We start from the raw sequence: 19,313 nt of genomic DNA on the forward strand, positions 1-19,313 counted from the left end.
TCACCAAAACTACAGTAAATAATTTAGGGACTTGAACAATAGGTTGTGTGAAACTACATCATAAATTATAAACAAATCTTTTGATGGAGTACTGAAAGAACTTCTAGAAATTAACAGCTCGGAGAGACACCATTTGTCTCGTTTCATATTTATCATCCACTGTTTCAACAGTTCCTTTTTTTTTTTTTTTTTTTTTTTTTTTAAAGGGAATCTGCAAGAAAAGAAAAATACTGTACACACCGCATGGTATGCCGGGCGATGTTACACATTTATGCACGAAAAGAAATGCAGCTAATTAACAAAACTATGGACTTAACTTCATAAAAATTACATGAAATATGATAAATCAGTTGTCTTTTTCCTTTTGGCATTGCAGTTATATGCACCACATACAACAGGCATGTTTTTTCGTAGCTCTGCCTCCGTATACACAACATTGTAAGCAGACGAATTTTTACAGAGGTGGGCGCTTAGTTCATATGTGCAGTGTTTCGCGGTGGCACCGCAAAGAGCGCTGTACAGGACAACATGGCCACTCTATATTCTTCACTTTCTAACTCGTTAGGATTTGGTTATCGGGAGGGGGAAGATAGGGAGCAAGTCTGAAAACAGATGAAGGAGATATGGCGTGTCATTTTTGTATGGTATAAAAATAATCAATTTGTCTTCATTTCTTTCGGTGTTATAATTTACAAATATAGGAAGAGTTTATACTTTGTGGCGTTACACCAGTTCACATGAAAATGGCTGAAGAGAAAATGGAAGTGGTAAGAATGAAATTTTTCTTTGTTTGTAATTCATTTTTGGAATCGATTGGCGTTACTAACGTTGGCAAATTGTAAGCTGAAGTGCAGCATCGTGTTACGTGTGCTTGTTACTGGAATTATTAATGTAACTAGCATCGATCTTTAACTGCTGTTTTGTTACTTCTATGAATGTAACAATTCGGAATGTGCCGTTATGATTGAAATTGGGGCTAAATCACATTATAGAGAACGCCAGCAGGGGAAGTTATTCCCATGCGCATGCTAATTCTCCAGAAAAGCTACACCCAAGAAGGCACTATTTTCCTTGGTAATTAATTCTAGAAAAGAACTAGGCCTAGATCAAATGAGACCCTTTTTCTTTAACAGTTGCATATTACGAATAGTATAGACGTAGCATAGGCTACTAAGCACGAGGTTTTACTTTCCGGCATCCAATACTTTTCACGGAATGATCTAGAACTATCCAACTTATACACAATATGTACCGCCGCCATATTGTTCTCATCAAACATCACGAGTGAACGGATAACCATTTACATGTAAAACACGATTGTTAATGCTATGTAGAAATACGACCTCCTTCGACAATAAGCTCTATCTCCAATGGCACAACAAATGCTTTCTTGCAGGTGCGGTCCAGGTCCCTCCCCCCCCCCCAAAAAAAAAAAATTCACTGGCGAGAAATTTGCACCTCCACTGGCACAACAAATGCTTTCTTGCAGGTACGATCCAGCTCCCCCCAAACACCCACTGCCCAGAAATTTGCACCTCCAGTGGCACAACAGATGCTTTCTTGTTGGTGCGGTCAGCCCCCTACCCCCCAAACACCCACTGCCCAGAAATTTTCACCTTCACTGGCGCAACAAATAATTTCTTGTTGGTGCGGTCCAAGCCCACCCAAACAGTCACTGTCCAGAAATTTGCACCTCCACTGGTGCAATAAATGCTTTCTTGCTGGTATGGCCCAGTCCTCCAAACAGCCACTGCATTGTCCAGAAATTTGCACCTCCACTGGCACTAAAAATGCTTTCTTGCTGGTGCATTCCAGGCCACCAAACACCCGCTGTCCAGAAATTTGCACTAAATCTCTCGAGCAAACTGAAGTAGGCCTACTTAAATTACATGTATCATCAGGATGTGCCATTATGGCAGTGATACATCCATCCATTACTACATACAACATGTGAATAGTTCTACGCTATTCTGTGGAAAGTATTGGGTGCCAGAAAGTAAAACCACATGCTGAGTACTCTATACTATTCGTAGTATGCAGTTGTTAGAGAAAAAATGGTGCCTCCTTTGATTAAGGCCTAGTTGTTCTCTAGAATATTTTGCTTCAGAAGCTTCTATGAGATATATAAACACGTAGTTTCAGTTTGCAGGCAACATATACTTTCAACATAAAAATCGTTTGATACCTAGCCATCCTACATTCTAATGCACTGTTTTAAACCCCTTTCCCTCTACTTGTTACTAATTTCTGGAGCCTGTATTTATATGCACTCGTTCATTCATAGTTTTCTGCCCACGGCGGGTCTTTCACTGCAAATCCAGCATCCTCCAATCTTTCCTATTTTGTGCCTTCCTCTTTGTTTCATATGATCCATATATCTTAATGTCTATCATTTGATATCTTCTTCTGCCCCAAACTCTTCTCCCGTCCACCATTCCTTCCAGTGCATCCATCAGTAGCCAGTTCCTTCTCAGCTAGTGACCCAAGCAATTCCTTTATCTCTTTCTGATCATTTTCAGCATCATTCTTTCTTCATCCACTCTTTCCAACACAACTTCATTTTTTGTCCATTTCACATGCTCCATACTTCTGCATATAACTTATCCACATTTCAAATGCTTCTTTTCTCTTCATTTCGTCGTAATGTTCATATTTCTGCCCCATACAGTGCTATACTCCACACAAAGCACTTCACTAGTATCTTCCTTAGTTCTTTTTCCATAGGTCCGCAGAAAATGCTCCTTTTTCTATTAAAAGCTTCCTTGTCAATTGCTATCCTCCTTTTGACTTCCTGACAGCAGCTCATGATACTACAGTCAGCTCTGGATATAGTGAACTCAGTTATAGTGAACATTCGGCTATAGTGAACCTATATCGTTGGTCCCGACCCACATACATTAAAAAGTACTTTAATATTTCCGTTTATAGTGAACCCTCACTTCAGTTATAGTGAACCTAAAACTATAACTTTCCCAAGAAAATGTAATTTTAAAATGGCCAAAATGGTAATTTAGGAAACCCTTTCTCCTAAAAACTTCCAAGAATGTGTTCAGAACAAAATCTCAAACCTTCTATTCCTTAAGTGCATTGAAAGACAAAGGATTTGTTCAGCTTCCTGGACAGCTTGAAACATGTTAAAGAGAATAGTGTACGCAGTGAGGGATAAAGGAAGGATTAGTTCTGACTCCTTTAAAAGAGGTTATTAGAAGAATAGGAAGAGAAAGTGTTTTATTTTGTGAAAGAGAGTAGAGTGATGACCAAAGGATAAATACAAGGATTACAGTATAATGGTCCTCAACCCTTCCTCCCGCATCTTTGTAAAAGTGAACCCAGGAAAATTCCAAGGCTGAGTACACAGTAACATACCTCTAGTGGGGAAAGGTGTGAAATCGGTCAGTACCTACTACCTACAGGGCCAGATTAGATTCAAGTTTCGAACTGTGAACATCAGGATGTCGAAGCATAAAGTGTTGGAAGTTGGAAGATGCAGCGAACATTCGTACTGATATTGAACATGGTCTGATCCAAATAGACATTAATACTGTGTATAGCAATGTCAGTAGTGTAAAAACAGACACTTCGGTTTTAGTGAACCTCGGATATAGTGAACTAAATATGCTGGTCAGCAGAGGTTCACTCTAACTGAAGTTGACTGTACTTATAGTACATCCCAAATATTTGAAGCTGTCCACTTGCTCTACTGCCTCATTTAGAATTTGCACATTTACCTTCTTTATTTTTCTTCCGATAACCATGGTCTTCATCTCTTCATCTTGCTTTCATTTATCATCACAGTCTGCTCACATCTGTCATTTAGCTCCAGTAGCATATCTCTTAATATCACATCCACTTCTGCTAACAAAGTCATATCATCAGCGAATCTTATGAAAACAGTTCTTCACTAAATTCTCCAAGTGGATATTGAACAGGGGTGGTAAGAGCATCCTTGTCGTATTCCTCTCCCTATTTCACTTCCTTCTGGCATTTCTTCTCCTATTCTGACTTTGATTTGTTTCATATAAAGGTTACAGAACAGCCTTCTCTTTTTCCAATCCACACCAATTTTCTTTGGGGTATCCATCAGTTTATTATAATCCACTCTGTCAAATGCCTTTTGCAAGTCCTCAAATACTTTCTTTATTCTTCTCTAGGTATCTTTTGGCGATTGCTCGCAGAAGTCCAATTGCATCTCTGGTACCTTTTCCTTTCCTGAAGGCAAACTGCTCTTCTTTCAGCTGTCCTTCCATCTTAGAATATAAATGCCAATTGTCCACACCTGTGGAGTAATGGTTAGCACGTCTAGCCGCGAAACCAGGTGGCCCGGGTTCGATTCCCGGTGAAGGCAAGTTACCTGGTTGAGGTTTTTTCCGGGGTTTTCTCTCAACCCAATATGAGCAAATACTATGCAACTTTCGGTGTTGGACCCCGGACTCATTACACCGGCATTATCACCTTCATCTCATTCAGGCGGTAAATAACCTAAGATGTTGATAAAGCTTCGTAAAATAACCTACTAAAATAAAAAAAATAAACGGGCTGTTCCATATGAAATCGGACAAAATTTAAGAAAATTTGACCTCGCATTTCTTTAAAAATACGGTGCTTCTGTCGTTGAAAGGCCTTCACTGGGTAAGCCTAATAGTGGGATAAAATATCCTCAACTAGTATTGCTTTCCATTTTATAGAGCGTCAAATTTATCGTACTTTGTAAAATTCTTAGTTTTGGAAGAACATTGCTCAGAGACATTAAGTGGTAGGATTTTCAACGGCATCTCTTTTTAAAGCTGACTCAGAGAGTAATATAATGACTTTGGAGGAATTTTTTTAAAATTTTTATTTACTTGACTAGGCAGATTTATTTATATTACTTCTTTTTCTTGATGAAATAGCAAAAAAAATAAAAATATAACAATATGGGTAACTTAATATAGAATAAAACGCAGTTTACAGATCTAAAATTTTCTTTGGGTAAGGGTGGAAAATAAAATAAAGAAAAGAATTCTCATTGTGGATTTCTTTGTTGCGTGGCTCCATCCTACAGCAAGCTGAGCATGCACGTAGTTGGCCAACGCTAGCAGCTCGTAAGTTCCGTCATGCAAGTAGTTCACGCATTCGAAACAACTTGAAATGAAAGATGTACTTCTCTGAATACTGAAATAATTTTATACAGATATTACATAATCACTACACTAACCTGTTACTGTCTACTGATGGTTACAATTTGTATAATTCTTGCTTTTAAGACAATTTGTAATCACTATCTTATCTTAATATAGCAGCTTCTTTAATTTGCTGCAACAAAATAAAGACAATTTTGGACCTATAAACTGCATTTTATTCTGTATTAAGTCACCCATAAAGGAACACTGGAATTGAATAACCACTGTCACCTTGTAATAATGCACACAGAAGATTGGCGGGTGGCTCACGTATTCGTCTCATTCCTTGTGTTGTGACAACACACCAGCTGTTTCAAGACCACTCAGGGCCAGCTAATAAGAATATTTCGGCACCTCTCACATCTCCACATAACACTGCAGGGAGTGCATATTTTTATAGCGAGATTTGAAATATTTATTTTAAGGCTTTTCATTTCAAATACGTTTTTAAAAAAAATGGTATGGTTTTGTCTCAACAATAGCTAATATTATAATATTTTATATCCCATACTTTTTTGGTGGTAACATGTTATAAATCACAAAAAAAAAATATATCCACAGTTTCCACAAACAATAAAATACATGTGTTATACCCCATCAATACACTTATATGAAGGGTTCACAACCAGAGTGGACCAAGTCCATCTGGAATAGTTCTGAGATATTGAGTCTTAAAGTTCCTGGCTCACACTTAGCACCTTCACTCTCCATAGGAAATGCTGCCCTCTGTGGAGTAACAAATGAGTTATGGACTTGTTTGTTACGGCAATGAATAAATCTAAGTTTTCTTGATCCGAGATTGTATTAATCCACAAACTGATCACTGGTGGACTTGTGAGCCCCTCAAATGTGCACTACAAAATTAGCTGTAGCTTAAGTTTTTATTTCGAAGCCAGACGTAATAGTATGCATTGAAAGTAAGAATACAATACAAAATACACTAAATTTTAAGGAATTTTATCAGAAAAATTACTGAGCTAAAGAATGTCAAAATTTGTACATTTAATAGCTCCCACATATTAAACTTCTGTACGAATTTTCAGACAATTCTGACATGTCATGGTATTTCGTTGTCCGATTTCATATGGAATAGCCTAAACGCCAATTCAGTTTTCTCAGGAGAATCTTCGCTGAGTGTGATATCAGACTGATAGTCCTGAACTCTTTACATTTCTGGGCATTAGCCTATTTTTCTTTGGTATTGATAGCAACACTGTCTCCATAAAATCTTTAGGCCATTCATCTTTCTCATATATTTCGTTGCATAATGATAAAATTTCCTTCTTGTTTACATTCAAGCATTTTACTAATTAAGTGGGGACTCCATGTTCTCTTTTTTCATTTCCCAAACACTAGTTCAACTTCTTCACTTAAAATATAAAATCCTTTTTCGTCTTCTGATATGGATGCTTTGTCTTCTATAGCTAAATCATCTCGAAAATTCCATCTCATATAGCTCTTCTACATATTTTGTTTTTCTGTTCAGTATTCCTTGTTTGTCTGTTATTTCTTTTCCGATTTCTTCTTCTATCAACCACATGGATTTCTTGTTCTTATTTGTGAAGTCCAAACATTTTACTTCACGGTACATTAATTTATATCTTTCTTTTCTATGTAGATACTTTATTTCTTTACATTTCTCTTTAATTCAGTCGTCCTTTGCCTTATCAGTTTCTCTTTTTAATTCATTGTTTAGTTTCCTGTAGTTTTTTCTACCTTCTTCTTTGTTGATGTTTTTCTGTTTTCTTCTTTCTTCCATCTTCTCCAACATTTTCCCTGTGGCTCAAGATTTCTTCATTCTCACACCTTTTCTGTATCCTATTGTTTTTTCTGCTGTTATCTCTGTACAACTTTTTATACGAGTCCAGTATGCATTACTATTCTCAGGTGTGGATTCTAATGTAGCGGCTTTCTCTTTCAAATTTGAAGTGTCTTTCCTCTTCGTTCTTCAGATTTTCCGTGTTCAATTTTGTCACCTGCCTTCCTCTATCTTCTTCAGATGAATAGCTACTTTGTCAGTAAATTCTTTGCGTTTTTTAAGCAATATCGGAATCTTTCCTGTACTAATTAGTATATAGCCTATTTGATATCTGCTTTTTATTATTATTATTATTATTATTATTATTATTATTATTATTATTATTATTATTACTACTACTACTACTACTACTACTACTACTACTACTACTACTACTACTATTATCATTATTATTACTTACTTACTGGCTTTTAAGGAACCCGGAGGTTCATTGCCGCTCTCACATAAGCCCGCCATTGGTCCCTATCCTGAGCAAGATTAATCCAGTCTCTACCATCATATCCCAGCTCCCTCAAATCCATTTTAATATTATCTTCCCATCTACGTTTCGGCCTCCCTAAAGGTCTTTTTCCCACCGGCCTCCCAACTAACACTCTATATGTATTTCTGGATTCGCCCATATGTGCTACATGCCCTGCCCATCTCAAACATCTGGATTTAATGTTCCTAATTATGTCAGGTGAAGAATACAATGCGTGCAGCTCTGCGTTGTGTAACTTTCTCCATTCTCCTGTAACCTCATTCTTCTTAGCCCCAAATATTTTCCTAAGAACCTTAGTCTCAAACACCGTTAATCTCTGTTCCTCTCTCAAAGTGAGAGACCAAGTTTCACAGCCATACAGAACAACCGGTAATATAACTGTTTTTTAAATTCTAACTTTCAGATTTTTTGACAGCAGATTAGATGACAAAAGCTTCTCAACCGAATAATAACAGGCATTTCCCATATTTATTCTGAGTTTAATTTTCTCTCAAGTGTCATTTATATTTGTTACTGTTGCTCCAAGGTATTTGAATTTTTCCACCTCTTCGAAGGATAAATCTCCAATTTTTATAGTTCCATTTCGTACAATATTCTGGTCGCGAGACATAATCATATACTTAGTCTTTTCGGGATTTACTTCCAATCCTATCACTTTACTTGCTTCAAGTAGAATTTCCGCGTTTTCCCTAATCGTTTGTAGATTTTCTTCTAACATATTCACGTCATCCGCATAGACAAGAAGCTGATGTAACTCGTTCAATTCCAAACCCTCTGTGTTATCCTGAACTTTCCTAATGGCATGTTCTAGAGCTTCCTGTAAGAATTCTATCCTGTATTGACCAGATGGGGGACTTGGTTATCAGCTGCTGTTTACTACACTAAAAATCTTGAAGGAATCCAGGATCCAATTGAGGAGAATTGAGATAGGCCTAGTTATTTCAATGGAACACGGGAAGCAAATCGTACACTTAGGAATAAAAAGAGAGATTACTTGAAGAAAAAACTGAATGAGGTAGAAACAAATAGTAAGAATCCGTGAGGTGAATGAAACTCTACAAGAAAATGAGGCCACTTGAATTCGTTAGGTGGAGAAACTCCTGTGTTGTTCACAACTAAGAAACGATCTTTCATTCATATTAGCACATTATGAAATGTTACCAGAGACAATTACAATACTGAAAAAAAAGGGGGGGGGGAGAAACTCTAGTGGCTTCCAAGCTATTAGAAGAATTAGTGGGACAGTTGAAAGTGCCAGCAGAAAAGGGATTAGCTAGTGCAGAGAAGTGTAATTGTGTAGTATGTGCCAGTGAGGATTTACAAACAATTAAACAATTCTGTGACATACTTAAAGGTGGAAATTCTGTTGTCGATATGAATGCAGTAACAATCGCTTGTTTTAAATATTCTCCAATTACATCAGTGGAAGTGGAGAGGTCATTTTCTATTACCAAAAACATTCTCTCAGACAGAAGACCAGTGCCAGATTTAGGCCTAGGCAATTGTCTAGGGCGCCAATTTCCAGGGGGGAGGGGGCATTTTCTCTCTCTCTTTTTCATTTTTCTTTCTTTTTTTTTTTTTCTTTTCTTTTTTTCATTTTCATTTTGCAGTGAAATTGGTTTTTAAAACACTAATTGTTGGTAAATCTTTTCTGAAGTTTGTTGTTGAACACCTGTGGAAGTCTGATATTGTTTTGTTATTACATTGTCATGGTCGCGGCAAGAGTAAACGGAAAGTGTACAGCTAAATAATTATATTCTAATACCGGTATCACGTTATTGTACTATGAAACTGCTTAAATTTAACTGCTTGTATAAACAAGAATGTATTGTTGAAAGTCAAATTAGATGTGTGTTTATGATTTATTGTTATGAATAGTAACCACAACTCTCAGTTACATTTCCTATATACTGTGTGTGTGTGTGTGTGTGTGTGTGTGTGTGTGTGTGTGCGTGCGCGCGCGTGTGTGTGTGTGTGTGCGCGCGTGCGTGTGCGTGTGCGTGCGCGTGCGCGTGTGTGCGCGCGCGCGCGCTCCATTTAATTACTTTTCAGCATGTGCACTATATAATTCGATATGAAAGGTTTATTTGGTAAAGAGTTGGAGTTTATTTTTCAATTTACTTTATACTTTCTGACGAAGTAAGAAATACTCGTAATAATTATACCACCAACAAATACATCCTGTCTTTTACAAATAAATTTTGTTTCAACAATGAATAAGTTAAAATAATGTTTCTTTGCATCGAGTCTGATGTGCTTCGTCAGATAGACTTTGATAACATCATCAATGCTTTCTCTGTGAAGAAAGTGCGAAGGAAATCTTTATAATTCACAAGTGAGATGCATGTATTTTGATTCCAGTAATTTATTGTTTTCTGAATTGTAACATTTCATTTAAAACAAATTTCAACTAAACATGATCTGTATAATAGCTGCTTATAAATTATTCATGGGATTTGGGGATGGAAAATTTTAACACTGCCTCGGGGTGACACTATATCTAAATCCAGCCCTGTAGAAGATTAACAGCAAGCATGAATGTGTCCGCTACTGTGGAGTAATGGTTAGCCTTCTTAGCTATGGAACAAGCAGGCCTGGATTCAAATTCTGGTTGGGGTTTTTTCTGAGGTTTTTCCTCAACCACTCGAAGGAGAATTGCTGGGTGACTTTCAGCTTTGGACTACGGAGTCATTTCGCCTTCATTAGTATAATTCCATTAATCATTTTAATAGGCCTAGTTACAGATCGACCAGGAGGACATGGTATATGTGGTTCCAGGATCTGCCTATAGACGGCATCTGTCAGCAGGAGCTGCACATATCCAGCAAAGCTACAGGGGGTTTCAAGCAGACTGGGGTAGTGTAGCTCCTTCGGACAGATGGCATCTTGGTGAGTTGTGGAATCGACTGTGACATGTTCTTCTGGTTAAGGATGCAGCAAATTCAAGCACATGTATTGCGAACAGATGCCATCGATCTGAGGGGGCCACACATCATCATCACAGAAAGGCAGAGGATCAGGTCTCCAGTCAGGACTGGATGCTGTGGCTGTATCGATGCGATGACACTATGCAGTGAATCATGTGCTTGAAGAGCAATCCTAAATGGACTTCAACAATCATTCCAATAAGCAGGTTGCACAATAAGTCTAAGGCTGCGGTGCTTGCCTCAAGCCCTCCTCGGAAAAAAAAAATGTATGAATGTAGACAACTTAAAAAATATCTGGTGACAGTTGCCATGGCATCCAGGCACCTGATATTTCTGCTTCCCTGCATTAAGTGACCTTGAGATCACGTGATATCAGCTGAATGCAGTTTGGCCCAGTCTCTCAGCCCAGATGAAAAGCGAATTCTTTGTAATAATCAAATTTTATTTAATTGATGTGATACCTGCAAAGATTGTTTGTAATTAAATTAAGTTTTGTCAAGTTATCAGTGAGTATTTATAATTATATGTTTCTGTGACAGGACTGGGGTAATGACAAGTTGCAGAAAGCTCAGAAGCAAGTTGATGACAGCCCGTATGATCTAGAGGCATGGAGCCTCTTGATCAGAGAGGCTCAGAGCAAGTGGATTGGTGAGATGAGGCCACTGTTTGAGAAGCTGGTGGCCACATTCCCAAGTGCAGGCAGATACTGGAAGATCTATATTGAGCAAGAGGTAAGTCAGTGTAAGAATTTGTTTAAAAAAAATATGGAGGGCTTGACAGAGGTCGATAGAACCATAGAATAGTCCAGTATTAGAGGCAAATGAGATTAGAGAAGAAAATATAAATTTGTTACATTATCAATGTATTCAGAATTCCTACCATGAGAATGTAGAAATAGACTAATTATAACTACAGAAGTGCAAACACTAAATTCTGTAAATTGTTAATATGCAGTATTAACGAATTCATCTACCTAATAAGTATACCAGTTGTAATTCCAATCAGTGTCCCGCGCCGTGGCATCGTGGTCTAAAACCCGAGTCACACGGGGATAGTTTACAGGAGTCAAGTGCTTGAAGCCTCTAAACTTGATGCTATATTTGTGATCACATGGAGACATTAAACTTGAAACCATGCTTGAAAAAAAGCGTGCACTGAATGTTGCATTCGTAGTGGTGTTTGAATTCATGTATTCTGTTATAGTTAATAAAAATCAATAGTGAACAGGCATTTTTAGTTTGGTGAAACTGAAGATGCCATCAGCATATATTCAAGCATGAGTGCAGCTAATTGGCGCCTTGTTATTGTATGAATTACAAAATATTCTTGAAAAAAAGGAAAAGAGAACATGGGTTAAGAAATGGATTCATAGAAGAATTATGCACGGTGCATCTAATACCTTGTTGAAAGAATTAGCTGAAGAAGATCCTGCAGAATACAGGAAACATCTCAGAATCAGTCCTGTTTTAAGGGTTTTTAACTTTTTTCGAACCACTTCTACATCTATGTTTTCGAAACCTTGTTCCATGAGTTCACTGACTAGTTACTGGACTAATAATTCCCGCTTGTTTTTATTGAGGCATTCTTTGTCACGTATATTCCATACAAGTTCATACTTCTCATACACTTCCAAAAACTTTATGATATCGTTGGAATTCCACTTAGGGGCGCTCATTATTAATAATTATTAATTTACTTCGACAATAGGCCTAAAACTACAAACTTTCTACTTGCCAAGTTGCTACAAGTTCGCATTCACACGCGGGAAGTGGTGAGTCAAGTTGGTCACGTGATGGGAAAGTGGACACAAAAGTTGACGGGTTGTCAACTCAAATTCTGCTTGACTGCCAAGTCGCAACTTGACTGTCTCGACCATATCACATGGGGAAAGTTGAAGGAAAGTCGACTTGCTCCAAGCACTTGACTCATGTAAACTATCCCCATGTGAATTAGCCTTAAGGCATCCTGCCTAGGACTCACGTTACAGAATGCGCACTGGTTCGAGTCCTCATGGGGGAAGAAATTTTCTCATGAAATTTCGGCAAGTGTATGGGACCGGTGCCCACCCAGTATCGTGATGCACTTGGGGAGCTACAATAGGTAGCAAAATCTGGTTACGCAAACCAACTATAACGGCTAGGGGGCTCATCGTGCTAACCACATGATACCTCCATTCTGGTTGGGTTATCATCCACCTCTGCTCCGGCATGTGGCCGTGAGGCCAGCTGCCGGCTGGTCGGTCTTGGCCCTTCGTGGGCTGTAGCGCCACGGATCATTATTAATTCCAATCAGTGGAAGAACTCCACTAAGTCAGGCATTAACAAACAAGCACAAGAGATATGAATGTTAATACTCAAAATGTCATTGGGAATTTTAATATTAGTGGATTACTTCATTGTTTTTTTAAAATCTTCACAAAAATTTGATGTAATAAAAGTGATGAACCAACAAATAATTATCTGAAGTCATAGTTCAAATTGAAGTTTTCTCTTTTGCTTTTCCATTATATAAAATACAATTGAACTTGATCATAGCAACAATGGTTAGTGTCTCAACTATAATGACAGTCATTAAGAAGTACGGATTTTATGTGTATTAAACATATAATGTACAAGATATTCAGTGTACTTTTTATTCTTCAGAGAACTCGGGTGGAGTAATGGACACATTTACACTATTGTATTAAGAAAAAATAATTACCACATCTTTTCCCAGTAGGACGTTTATGACTTTCTGTTATCACATGCTCTGCCATGGAAAACACTCTCTCACATAGAAATGAGGTTGAGTAACACAGAGACAGCAACTTGATAAAAACTTTACTATGTAGCAATTAAAATACACTCAAATTTGATATGGCATTTTAAAATATTATTTTCCTCTAAAAAACTTAAAACTTTATTTGATAAAAATTATATATGCAGTAGATACAAAACTCTTGTAACTGGAACACAGTCAAATACTATTGTTTCTTATATAGCCCTAAATGTTGTATTGTATTGCTACTTATTTCTCCATAATGAAAAATTTATCAATTAAAATGTAAAAGTGAAAAATATTCATCTATGCTCTAACCAAATATACTATAATCTAATGTAAAATAATAGTATTTGACATTTTGTCTGCATCCCAGCTCTGAAACCTTGGCAGGATATGGGTCATGTAGCTAGTCGGTAGTGATAAGGAAGCACTTATGAATTGATGACTGATCTAGTAGGAAGTACACACTCACCTATTTTGTAGCAGAAGCTGCAGTACACTGCAGTGAGTCAATGTTTTGAATTAATATGTTATATATCTCACCAGTAACAAGTAACAGCTCACTGGCAATTCATTTCCTCCCCTCTTCTCTATATCTCGCAGTGTAGAGATATGGAACTGGAATGCAGATAATATGTGATACCTTTCCTTCCATGCAATAACAAAATTTGTAAGTGGAGCATCATAAGTTGAATAGCTGCTGGAGTGATTTACCTCTGTGTCTGTTTTGTTCATAAATTAGCATTTCTGTGTACTGAATTGTTCGTTCTTTTGTTTCAGATGAAGGCAAGAAATTTTGAAAAAGTTGAAAAGGTATGTGTCTACATCAGTAGGTTTTCTTTCACTATATTGGTAAATAAAATAACTGCCCATTTTAAGACATGCTATTTTCATTCTGACCATTGTGTGTTGACACCACTTGGGAGGTGGCTTTCAGTGACTAGCACAGATTTTTCTTTAAATATTATTTACAGTAATAACTTGTCATACCTCTCACAAATCAGAAACTATGATAATTGATAAAGATTCATGGAAAATATATTGGAATATAACCATCATTACTGATAGAACTATTTCACGTAATAAACCAATCACCAGCATGATGTAGGGGTTAATAACACTGTGCAGAAACATAGGTTTAAATTCCTCTGGAGTCCACACCTGTGGAGTAACGGTTAGTGCGTCTGGCCGAGAAACCAGGTGGCCAGGGTTCGAATCCTGGTTGGGGCAAGTTACCTGATTGAGGTTTTTTCCGGGGTTTTCCCTCAACCCAATTTGAGCAAATGTTGGGTAACTTTAGGTGCTGGACCCCAGACTCATTTCACTGGCATTATCACCTTCATCTCATTCAGACGCTAAATAACCTAAGATGTTGATAGAGCGTCGTAAAATAACCTACTTAAAAAAAAATTCCTCTGGAGCTGATCACCTGGTTGAATTTTTTCCAATGTTTTCCCCACAGTTGATATAGATCATTGAACAAATATAAATTAATAGGTAAAGAAATATATTTTCCGTATAACTGTGCCACTGGCAAACACCTCTAGAAGAAATACTCTGGTAGACTTTACATATATTTTTGATTGATGTGTGAAATTTGAGATAATATATGACACAAAACGTAGTTATTGTAATTTCAATAGTAATAAATGTTATGGGAGAAATTTTCAGTACTATTTAACATTTCTAAAGAAACACGAAAATTATCATAATAATAACTTGTGGAATTGCAACTAATGTTCTAATTTATGAAAATTTACAAAAAAACTTTCTGCTTTTTATTTCTCTTTTTCTTCTGTCAATCTAAATATAACATGAATTGTGTGCCCTTGTCTTTATCAGAATTATTCACTTCGTATGTGATGTTTTCGAAGAGGAAAATAAATACTAATAATCAAACGCAATAACAGTTACTTAGCCATTTTGTAGGCGAAATTTTTTCACTAGAGCTACATGATAAGGAATGTAAATATCATTTGAGTAATGCGTATTATAATAATAAATAATGGCGTGTAAGTATGAAGAAGATAAAGATAAGTTGCAATTTTCCAATATCTTAATACAGGATGCATGTCACGACCTTTTTAAAGTAATATGATATTTATTGAGCACATAAAAGTAATTGTTAACACAGAGCCACTAGAAGGTCACTTCCTGAGTTTGGAAGCCTTATTTTAACCTTCCTTTCAAAAATGGAAATCACCAAAAACCATTGCGTGAATGTTCATTTGGCAAACCAGAGAACTCTAAGTTGTGGAGATAATTGTTAACAGAATGGACATAGAACTTTATTCCATCTACTGTAGAACAAAATGAACGAAGTTGTTAGCATGATGTAGTTATATCTTGCTGATACATAAGAAATAAGTTTGCAGAAAAGTTTATATCAATTATTTGTTCGATATGCTGTTATATTGTATTGAGTTGTATCTGTTTGCCAAGTGGAGAGTGCATGGATGTGTAAGTGATTCCATGTGTACTATCAGAGATGGGATATCTTGAAGTGTTCAAGAGCTTCAGTTCACGTCACAGTGCTGTCAGTATTCTATATGGAAATGTTCAATGCCAGTGAACTTGACACATTTTGTACAAAAATATTAAGATTTTTTAAAAAATATCTGTGTAAATTGAAGTTGTGCTTGGTAGTCTAGTAATTGCAATGCTTGCCTCTGAACTCAAGTGTTGCATATTCAATCCCAGTCGAAAGCAATGGATGTTTTAGTGGTAAAAATTCCAAGTTTAGTTCCCATCAAATGAGAAAATTATTTTTCCTCATGTAGTACATGTACAGCATCATAATATTCTATATTGTACATGAAACATCATCCTAAAGTCTTGGAAAGCAAAGTATCTGGTGTGTTCATAGCTAAGAATGAATCCACATTAGAAACCAAACAATTACTACATATAAAATATCTCTTTTTATGTATAAACATTAGTAAAAGTAAAGTTCATTGGCTAGGTCTACATACTTCATTCTCAGTTTTTGGCAGCAGATATCAACTATTACAGAGGTGTGTGTAGAGTGTCAAGTTAAATCATATAGATCTTCTATGGGTTAGATTAATTTATGTGCTATACATTTATAACACATTCTTCAGCTTTACTTCTCTTCCTAAGGAACATGCTAAGAATTTTTTATAATGTCAAAGATATATTACCCTCAACTGAGTTTCAATGTGCAAACTTCAGATCTAATGGCAAGTGTTATAAATGCTCGACCACTGACTATGACATGTGGTCTTACACAAAATAATTTAAATTTCCTTTGTCAGGTGCCCAATCTGCCATTTACAGCTGATATTAATATAGGTTTAAATTACTTAATAATTTTATGTATATTTCGTAACTAGAATTCAAGAAATGTAATAATTATAATCAAACTAAATATTTACGATTAATACCAAAAATTTAACAAGTATTGTACACAATTTTTTCCCCTAATTCAGTGCTGTCTTTCTCGAAGTGTAGGCTCCATGGTATATAAGAAGTCCATTTCTGGTTTTGTATGTCTGGATTCAACAATATTATATATTTACTAGTGGCTTGTGCAGCAAATGGTGCTGCAAACTAAGTTCGTTAGACGTTCAAATAAAAATTTTTCAGATTTATTTTCAATGAAGAATACTTGTCTTTTTGATAGTTATTTGCTTCCATAATAATGAAACATACTCCCTCTGAATGGATTTTTTTAGGCCAAATACTTTTTCTTGAACCTATCCAACTTCAGTTTTTGAGTTTCAATGCGAAAACGCAAGTATCAATGTCAGGACGATAGCAGTAGCTATTTCAGGTCATTGTGGATTGTAGGCAAAAGTTAAAAAAATGTCAGGTTTACTAAGCTTTCGAACAATAGCATTTTCGTATAGCTGCTGCATGAAGAACTTGAAATGTAGAGTGTAAAATAATTTTATCCTACTAAGAGATCTTGCTGAAATGATCTGGAGACTACAAAATTTTCTAGGCCTCTTATTTTATCAGTAAGTAATACCTTTTTATCTTCCCTTAGGAACTGTAATTTTTGCGCTCTCTCGAGCCAATACTGAAGACGATGACACAACTCAATATCTATACTACACCGCCATTAAGTATATGAAAAAGACCCTACCCCACTGGTTTAATAAGTATAAAAATATTTGATTTTTAATAACAATATTATTATCTTACTTAAGTTTTGTAGTTATATATAGCAGTCACTCAGTAAATTATAGAAATGAAGATCTAAATTAATATATTCTCTACATTTACTTACGTAACCTCAAAACGTTTCACTTTCATGTCATCAATATAGCATCAATATTATGTACAATTAATGAAGAATAGACGCATCATGATATTAACTATAATAATATTTAATTTCTAATGGTAATAATTTCATGAAACCACCTCAAGTTTCGTAGATTTGAATATCCAATACACAACTGTATTCAGAAAATTATACACTGCAAAATCAGTTTTTAATAACAAATTGAATTGAGCTCTATATATGTCGGCAATCCTGCAGGTCATGGCCTTCGTGTAAGCACTGTGAGATAGTTATCTCCACTATTCTCCCTTTTCTAGATATTGTGTTTATTGTAGTGTGTGTTTTGTTCTGAAATTCAATCAAGTCGGCCGTGATTAATAAAATTAGTTCTCAAGACTGACAAGAGATGGATTTCGGAAAATAGGAAAATTATGTAGGAAAATTGACATTTCACTGAAAACTACTACTTTTCCGAAAAACTTTGGATGGCAGGCATAAAAATGAAGGGTCACTCATTAAAATCCGTTCAGCCGTTTTCCCATAATTTCCATTACCAGTTCAAATTATATATATATAGATTAGGCGAATAATCTGGACTTCTTTGATGTCGTAAAATAAATCATTACCAAAGCTTCCAAATACACGCACCCACCCACCCACCCACGCACGCACACACACACACACACAACATTTAAGAATAATTTATAAAATCTGATATCGTCCTTATATGGTTGTGAGGAGAGTTCGAATTATCTGCAAGAAGCACTGTGAGATAGTTATCTCCACTATTCTCCCTTTTCTAGATATTGAGAGCCTTAGAAAAGGTAAATAGCCTAATGGGCTAGTTAACAATGAGTAATGTCACAATTGAGCAAGGGACAGAAAGTTCAGAACTGAACTGTAGCGGATTATAAGCAACTGAAATTAGATCTTTTAAGACCTGCAGTTTAGATTTATAAAAATGACAAAGCTATAAGAAGCCTTTTGAAAATATATAATAGTTGATTTTGTGGATAGATAGCTATACAACATTGCTCTGCATTGTATCCCTGACTGCATTGTACTGTTTATATACTATTTTTTGTAACAAAGTGTGTTTTTGCTTGCACGTGGTTATGTAAACAAAAGTGCATTCAGTGTTAATCATTCCCCCTTGTCTTGAGCTTATTATGCTGACCCATTAGATTCAAGGTTTATGGGCTTAATCATAGCTGACTGTGATAGATTTTAAAGGATGATAAAATCCTAGGCATGGCTTCCTTCAGAGAGAAGCACAACTGTAAGTCCCATATTGTAGATTTTTTTAGCTGAAAACATTAAATAAAGACCACTACCACCATTACTACTACTACTCCCATGAACTACCACTGCCAACATTACTACTACTACTACTACGAACTACCACTACCACCATCACTACTACTACTACTACCACTACCACCATGACTACTACTACCACCATTACTACTACTACTACTACTACTACTACCATTATTAGTACTATGAACTACCATTACTACTACTATACTACTACCACCACCACCATTACTACTACTATGTACTACCACTACCACCACCATCACTACTACAAACTACCACTACCACCATTACTACTACTACAAACTACCACTACCACCATTACTACTACTACTACTACTACTACTACTACTACTACTACTACTACTACCACCACCACCACCACCACCACCACCATTAATACTACTATGTACTACCACTACCACAATTACTACTACTGTGTAAATAGCTGTGTCCATTCATTCAGCATTTAAACAGCATTCGAGTTAGAGAGAGGGGGGGGGGAAAGGAGGGATTTTTTTGTCAATGTTGTCACAGCCTTCATACTCTACTGACTTTGCACCTTGTGATTTTTTCTTCCTCCTTGCCTATGTGAAGGATCAGC

The 19,313-nt window shown here is 36.3% G+C and overlaps 1 protein-coding gene across 3 annotated transcripts in view; it reads left to right on the top strand.

Moving 5' to 3' along the window:
• The first annotated feature begins 573 nt into the window (after positions 1 to 573).
• The window catches only part of su(f) (cleavage stimulation factor subunit su(f)), a 115,935-nt gene continuing 97,195 nt past the window's right edge, over positions 574 to 19,313 (top strand). For 2 of the 3 annotated variants that reach the window (XM_069828835.1, XM_069828836.1), the window contains exons 1-3: positions 574 to 767; positions 10,926 to 11,117; positions 13,927 to 13,959. In XM_069828835.1, coding sequence (XP_069684936.1) covers positions 738 to 767; positions 10,926 to 11,117; positions 13,927 to 13,959 — 255 coding nt within the window. In that variant the 5' untranslated portion in view covers positions 574 to 737. Of the gene's footprint in view, positions 768 to 10,216; positions 10,349 to 10,925; positions 11,118 to 13,926; positions 13,960 to 19,313 lie in introns of those variants that run through there. The other variant, XM_069828837.1, reaches the window with a different exon arrangement.

This window comes from Periplaneta americana, chromosome 6 (assembly GCF_040183065.1).
Source record: "Periplaneta americana isolate PAMFEO1 chromosome 6, P.americana_PAMFEO1_priV1, whole genome shotgun sequence".
NCBI classification, from domain to species: domain Eukaryota; kingdom Metazoa; phylum Arthropoda; class Insecta; order Blattodea; family Blattidae; genus Periplaneta; species Periplaneta americana.